Source organism: Triticum aestivum, chromosome 5B (assembly GCF_018294505.1).
Source record: "Triticum aestivum cultivar Chinese Spring chromosome 5B, IWGSC CS RefSeq v2.1, whole genome shotgun sequence".
NCBI classification, from domain to species: Eukaryota; Viridiplantae; Streptophyta; class Magnoliopsida; order Poales; family Poaceae; genus Triticum; species Triticum aestivum.
Window position 1 is genome coordinate 284,191,121 of NC_057807.1, and position 7,674 is coordinate 284,198,794.

Here is a 7,674-nt window from a genome sequence, read left to right on the forward strand (position 1 = left end):
TGCAGCAGTGGAGATCATTGACTAAGCCGGAGGACCGGGATGTTCTTGATCTTCTGATATCTAAAATGCGGGCCTCGACGTCTTCCTTATCCAGACAGGAGCATGTTGCGTAGCTACTTTTGCGTCCCCTTCGACTAGTTGTTGGCCATGTCGTCGTTCTTCTCTCCGGCCTGCGTGCCGTGTGTTGGCCTGGGTGCCATGTATCACTCTATCTAAAAACTTTGGGTTAGCCCACCTCTGGGGCAACGTTGTGTTAGTTGGTCTGGTTGTCTGAAACACTGCCTGGTGGCTTCACTTATAAAGTTGGGCGCGTGTCTTTTTCTCTAAAAAAAAGCTATCCAACCCAGCAAGAGACCCTACGTCCATTTGGTACATATATACAGCTATATACGCGTAGCACAATCCATGTACTTCAAGGACACCAAGCTTGGAGCAATGGCAGAGGCAGAGATGGAGAGCTCACCGAGATCTCAGCCCAAACTATCAGACCTAGAAGAAGAAGGGCAAGCAAAAAGAGAGACGAAGCAAGGAGGGTGGATCACCCTTCCCTTCATAGCTGGTTCGTCATCTCTCTCTCTCTCTCACTTCCTCCTCTCTTCCCCACACAATTAACTCTGTCCCGAGGGGAAAAAACATGTATACATGCGTGTGTTTTGTGTGAGCATGCATGCAGGGAGCATGCTGGGGCTGGGGCTGGCCATCAACGGCACCACCAGCAACCTGCAGATTTACCTCATCAAGGAGTACAACGTGGAGAGCATCGACGCGGCGCAGATCGCCAACATCGTCCGCGGCTCGCTCAACCTCGTCCCCGTCGCCGGAGCCATCCTCTCCGACTCCTACTTGGGCTGCTTCCCGGTCATCCTCGCCGGCGCAGCCATCAATGTTCTGGTGCGTGCGTGCACGTGACATGCTTCCTCTGTTCAAAGCTTGTGCAGTATACATTTTGGGATTTGATGTAGTGCATAGGCCGGAGCTGATCGGAAAATGCGAACGGAAGCCTGCACTCGGAGCTGATCCACTATAATCCTTTAGCAAATACTCCTCCCATCTCATAATATAAAATGTTTTTGCAATTTAATATAAACTGAAAATCGTCTTACATTATGGGACATAGGTAGTACGTAGCAAACTATCTATATAGATTAGGTTTGATATCATTTTGTCGAGGTGATTTATCTCATTGTGATCAAACGACTAACTTGGATAGCTTATTTCTATTGTAACATGCCTAAAAAGTAGCCTCGGAAGCATGAAAGAACTCTTTAGTCGAGTGATAAAAGAGTGAAATATTTCATTAGTCCATTAACTCAAAGTATTTGCACAATTTAAGCTAAAAACTCAAAAAATGATCAGATTTAGACTATAAACTTATTTATGTCATCAATGAGGCCAAAAATGATTTGGGAGGGGAAAAAAGTCCATCCACATGTCTATCAGGTCTGACCACTCGCACTAGAGGTCATGTTTATGGGGTTTTGTACAAGCTAACATGTGCAGACACAAAGTAGCTCGTAGCGGGTTTCAAAAAATTGAGAGCTCGAAACTACGCCTTAAGGAAAGGACCATCATGTTGGCGGCAGAACGCAAAGTGGTTTACTTGTAAAACGGGTTACATAAGTATTCTGATGAGCAATAAAACTTAATATTACTGCTTAACTTTCATTTCTCATGGTTTGAATGCACAGTTCCAAAGCTCAACTTTCATTTCTCTTAAATGAGCAAAATTTGGTTGAGCGAGTAGGTTTTCATAATTTACGCAAATGTCAATATGGATAGGGTTAGTTGCGTGAAATCACCACTCCTGTTTTTAGAAGTATAGATATAGAGTATTGTTTGATGTGCAACACACATAATTAAAGCTTGAAATCAATACCAATAGACATTATAGACTTATAGTTGTCATGTCTCACTCTCCAGAAAACAACCACACGTAATTATACAAACATGACCACTTGACATTGATACGATGACGTTGACAACTAACAATACCAATTATGTTTCTGGCAACAACGTCCATGGGTATGCCCCTTTCATTTGCAACAACCAATGATTTTTATTTATTTATTTTGCGGGGGAGCAACCAATGATTTGTTACCAATACGACCATTTCAATCCAACACTAGCTAGTACAGTATGATGGATCACATGCACCGTTGGATTGCATCATCTTTATTACGATCGGTCAAAAACAATTGGTACGGATTTCATCGTGTGGCTCACAGTGGTGTTGTATCAAAATCAGACTTCAAACCATCATATGCACATCAGTTTTGTTCTACATAAAACACTTCTTGAGCATTGCCATTTATAGTGTATATCACATGGAAATAAAGTTTCGGTGAAAACCAAGTTTTGATGGAAACCGGTGAAAACCATGTGAAAGTGATATTTTGAAGTTTCAAAAAAATCTCAAAAAAGGAAAAAAAACGAATGTTAAGAGTGTGATTTTCTATTAGCATGTGAAATTCCCAAACACATTATCATGTACAAAAGAATCAGCATTGAACAGCGTCGTGCAGTAATTAAACATGGATATTCATTGCTGAATTCGCTCTTTTCATAGCTCTAGTAATGTGTTTGAATTTGGAATTTCGCATGGCAATAGAACATCCTCAGTGCTTGTTTTTTAGAGCAGTGTTAATTAATTACGTGTCCATCCAATGTGATTTTCCAGTCCTTCGTGCTGTTCACTCTCTCAGCGGCCCTGCCGTCCCTACGGCCGCCGCGCTGCCCGGCGCCGTCTGCCGCGTGCCAGCGCGGAACGCCCGAGCAGCTCGCCGTGCTGTACGCCGCGGTGTCCCTTCTAGCCATCGGCACCGGCGGGACGCGTTTCAACGTGGCCACCATGGGCGCGGACCAGTTCGGCGGCGCGCGCGACCAGGACACCTTCTTCAACTGGTACTTTGTGTTCCTCTACGCTTCCTTCCTGATCGGCGATACGGCCATCGTCTACATCCAGGACGGCGTATCCTGGGCCCTGGGCTTCGGCGTCTGCCTCGCCGCGACGGCGTTCAGTCTGGTCCTCTTTCTCCTCGGCGCGCGGTACTACCGGATGCCCGCGGCAAAGGGCAGCCCATACTCCGAGCTGGCCCGCGTCGTCGTGGCCGCCGTGCGCAAGGCTCGCGTCCGTGTCGGCGCGCTAGGTCCTGTGCGGTACTACGTGGGAGACAATGCCGTCGTGGACTCGGTCGGCGAGGGCGCTCCAAGTAAACGATTAAGGTCGGTGCCATTCCCGTATTCCGATTTCTGGAAGAAGGATGAGCGCTGGTACGGGCTGACACCCGCGTTCATGCCATCTTGTTTGCAGCTTTCTTAATCGTGCCGCCATGATCACCACCACCGACAACCCGATGGATGATGCGTCGGGTGGTCGTCGTACAAGCGGCTGGCGGCTGTGCAGGGTGCAGCAAGTGGAGGATCTCAAGTCTCTGCTCGGCGTCTTACCGCTGTGGTCATCTGGTATAATGCTCAGCGTGTCCATCGGGGTGGTGATCGGCATGATCATCCTGCAGGCTCTCGCCATGGACCGCTCCCTCGGACCGCGCTTCAAGATCCCAGCAGGGTCCATCACTGTCTGCTCGCTCGTGGCCTTCATCGCTGTCACCCCGGTCCTTGACCGTGCCGTCTTCCCGCTCTGGCGCAGGATCACCGGCATGCCGCCGTCCCCGCTGCAGCGCGTGGGGCTCGGCCACGTCGTGAACATTGCGGGCATGGTGGTCGCGGCTCTGGTGGAGCGCCGAAGGTTGAGTGTCGTGCACGCGCACGGCGGCGCCGATGCGGCGGCCGGCTGGGTTACCCCCATGTCCGTATTGTGGCTCCTGCTTCCTCTTGGTGTCGTGGGGATCGGGGAGGCCCTCCACTTCCCCGGAAACATGGCCTTCTACTATCTGGAGTTCCCCAAGACGTTGCGGAGCTTGGCGACGGCCATGGCGCCGCTGCTCATCGCCATGGGGTTCTACCTCAGCACAGTCTTCGTCGACGTGGTGAGGCGGGTCACGGCATGGCTGCCGGGGAACGTAAACCAGGCGAGGCTGGACAACGTGTACTGGACAGTGGCTGTGGCAGTGACGGTGAACTTTGGCTATTTCCTCATTTGTGCCAGCCGATATAAGTATCAAAACCAATCGACAACCATGGTGATGTAAATACGGATTAGTAGGTTGAGTCTTTTTAGAGGAAAGGCTAGAGCCCGACTTTATAAATAAAGCCACCAGTCAGAGTTACACCAACAGAACCAATACCCAAACAAGTTTAACTGCCAAGGAACATAAGTAGCAATACAAGGCCACCAGCCTAATATGGCACGCAGGCCAGCAAAACACCAGAAACACCGGCAGGGAGATCAGGAAGCCGTCCTCGAAATGCGCCGAAGAAGGGAAGACGCCGTAGATTTCATTTTGGATAGCATGTTGTCGAAAGCCTGAAGATTCCCTTCCTTAGTCAATAATCTCCACTGCTGCAAAACGACATTGGCTTTAAATAAGCAGCTGACAGGGTTAGCCGGAAAAATGTGTTCAATCGAGCTTATTCCTAGTAGTCCACAGCGACCACCCTATCGCAGCCCAGCCCACTAAGAATACCCTTTTGGACTGCCCTGATAAGGAGTTAGTATATTGCCTCAGGTCTTCAAAGGAGGAGGGAGTCCAGTTAACATGAAGCCAAAGTCTGATGCAGCACCACATGAATTTCGCTAAGGAGCAATGAAAGAAAATATGATCAGTGTCCTCAGGTGCCCCACACAGCACACACCTATCAGTGCCCGACCCGTTTCTCTTCTTGATTTGATCAGCCGCCGGAAGCTTGCGGCGAACAGCTTGCTAGAGAAAGATTTTAATCTTAGGGGGGATTCGGGCTGACCAAATGTCTTTAAACTTCACCAAGCGGCCACGAGAGATAAGCTTAGAATAAGCCGATTTAACAGAGAAGCGCCCCGAAGAGGAGAGGGGCCAAACCACGGAATCCTCTTCCTCCGAGAGCAGGGGGAAGCAAGCAGTAAGGCGCTGCCAATCTTCCAACTCTACAGGGGACTCTACAGGGGAAAGAGAGCGCCGGAGATCTAAAACCCAACCCTGAACCGAGAGTTCAAAGATAGAGATCTCAGGATCAACACAATAAGAGAACAAGCCCGGGAAGGCAGCCGCAAGCGTGGTGTCCCCGACCCACCAGTCGAACCAAAAACGAGTGGACTTACCCTTCCTGACAACAAATTTGACAAGGGACCAAAAAATCGGCCGAACTTTAACCAGTTGACGCCAAAATTGAGACCCACCAGAAGCAGAGGCGAACATAGGGCTCGAGGATGGGAAATATTTAGCTTTAAGAATCGAGAGCCAAATTGGGCGCTCCTCAAGAGTCATTATCTTCCACCACCATTTAATCAAGAGGCAATTATTCATGACTCTCGTATTAATAATGCCGAGACCCCCTTTGTCCTTAGGACGACAAATGATGTTCCATCTGACCAATCTATATTTGCGTTTATTATCCGCAGCGTTCCAGTAAAAAGCACCCCTATGCTTGTCGAAACCAGAGTGAGTCCCGTTAGATAGAAGATAGAAACCCATCAGATACATTGGGAGGGAAGAGAGGCATGAGTTGGTAAGGGCAACCTTGCCCGCTTGCGTGTTATATCGACCTCTCCAAGGAAGGACTCTATTGCCAACTTTGGCGACCACCGGGGCAAAATCTTTCGCCAAGAGCTTATACGGGGAAATAGGTAATCCTAAATATTTGAGAGGATAAGACCCAAGGGAACAATTCAGAAGGTGAGACACCCGTTGCGCCTCCAAGTCCGAAACCCCAGTCACAATGACCTCGCTCTTGGAAAAGTTAATTTTAAGACCCGAGAGAGCTTCGAAGCAAAGCAGCAGGAATTTCAGATTGGTGAGACTGGTCTCATTGAGCTCTATCATAATGATGGTATCGTCTGCATACTGAAGATGAGTAATGCCATGAGGAATAAGGTGAGAGCTCACAGGGGAAATATGCCCAGTCAACGCGACCCGAGAGAGGATGCGAGATAAAGCATCAGCCACAAAATTGAAAAGCAAAGGGGAGACCGGATCCCCTTGTCTGAGGCCCCTACCATTAGCAAAAAAATTACTAGTTTGACCATTCACAACCACAGCAGTGTGCCCACCAGAAACAAGCTGCATCAAACGGTGCATCACAGGACCCTCAAAGCCCTTAGCCAGAAGGACTTGCCGAAGAAAATTCCAACTCACCGAGTCGTATGCCTTCTCAAAGTCGAGCTTAAGGACCACAGCCTTGGTCCCCTTAATCCGCAGATCATGGATTATCTCATTTAAGCACAGCACCCCATCCAAGATGAATCTCCCTTTAATGAAAGCAGATTGGAAAGGGCTAATGACCCGGTGAGCTATCGGGGACAGCCTAGTAGCCATGCCCTTAGCTGGCATCTTAGCAAAATTGTTGATTAAAGCAATGGGCCTAAATTGCGAAATCAAGTCAGCACCTTTGATTTTAGGGATAAGGGTGAGAACCGCGTAATTGAGCCTTGAAATGTCAACAGTGCCCAGCCAAAAACCTTGAATGATAGCTGTAATAAGGCCTTTTAATTGAGGCCAGAAATGCCGAAAGAAAGGAATGGAGAAGCCATCAGGGCCTGGAGCCGCATTAGAGTTGGCGGTTCGAATAGTATCGAAAATTTCCTCATCAGAGGGGGGAATAAGTAGGAGACCATTATCTGCGCTCGACACCAGCTCAAGGGGAGTCCAAAAGCCCGGAGCAAGCGAAAAACCCAGCTCAGGTTTAGCCGCTAGCAAGTTAGAAAAGAATTGAAACACATGGCGAAGAATGACCGAAGGGTCAGAGACCCTAACACCATCAATCAGAAGGCTATCAATCAGGCATCTACGACGTCTACCGTTCGCAATGGCGAAGAAGTAAGCCGTGGGCGCATCACCCTTAAGGGTCCAGTTAATCATGCCTCTTTGCTTCCAATAAACTTCCTCCTGGCGGTGAATTTCCAAAAGCGCCTTCTCTAGGCCATAAAGGAGCTGCCATTCGGCCTCCGAGAGACCAACACTGTCCGCACGAATATCAAGATTGCCTATTTGGGCACCCAGCCTAGCTTTGTCACGCCTAACCTCAGCAAAATGATTCTTAGACCACCCTCTGAGGAATTTGCGCAGGCAGTAGGAAACATGGTGCCAATCATCCGTAGGGCCAAAAGAGCGATGAGGAGATGAGAGACAGTCCGAGATCTTCCGGGCCAACATGGTGGGGAACCCCTCCACAAAGAGCCAAGACACATCGAATTGAAACCTTTGGCAACCAATTGGACAAGACCCATCGTCGAGGATTACGGGAGCGTGGTAAGAACCCACAATGGGCAGGGCACGAAGACAAACCCGAGGAAAAAGGCCATGTCGTGGTTCTAAGTCTGATAGTAGAATGGGGGGTAGGTATGGAGAGGCAAGATCCTAGCTATGGAGTAGTTGTACAGACAAGGGATTTACGAGTTCAGGCCCTTCTTGGAGGAAGTAACAGCCCTATGTCTTGGAGCCCGGAGGTGGTCGACTGGATTATCTGTGTGTAGGTTACAGGGGGTGCGAACCCTTTACACTGAGGAGGGGGGTGGCTTATATAGTGTCCACCAGACCCCTCCGGCCCTCAGTTATGCAGGGTTTAAAGTACATAAAGGTTTGG

General features: G+C 49.0%; 1 protein-coding gene across 1 annotated transcript; it reads left to right on the forward strand.

The window, feature by feature from the left end:
- The first annotated feature begins 206 nt into the window (after positions 1-206).
- LOC123111414 (protein NRT1/ PTR FAMILY 2.7) lies at positions 207-4,234 on the forward strand. The gene is made up of 4 exons (XM_044532208.1): positions 207-559; positions 674-891; positions 2,678-3,222; positions 3,311-4,234. Exons 1-4 carry the CDS (start codon positions 406-408, stop codon positions 4,146-4,148), a joined length of 1,755 nt encoding a protein of 584 aa, XP_044388143.1. The 5' UTR covers positions 207-405; the 3' UTR covers positions 4,149-4,234.
- Positions 4,235-7,674: the final 3,440 nt, after the last annotated feature.

Excerpts from the sequence above, each read along its gene's own strand:
- LOC123111414 (XM_044532208.1), top strand. The coding sequence starts at position 406 with ATGTACTTCAAGGACACCAAGCTTGGAGCAATGGCAGAGGCAGAGATG. Across the intron at positions 560-673 it reads CACCCTTCCCTTCATAGCTG|GGAGCATGCTGGGGCTGGGG; the intron begins GTTCGTCATCTC and ends GCATGCATGCAG. Across the intron at positions 3,223-3,310 it reads GCTCCAAGTAAACGATTAAG|CTTTCTTAATCGTGCCGCCA; the intron begins GTCGGTGCCATT and ends TCTTGTTTGCAG.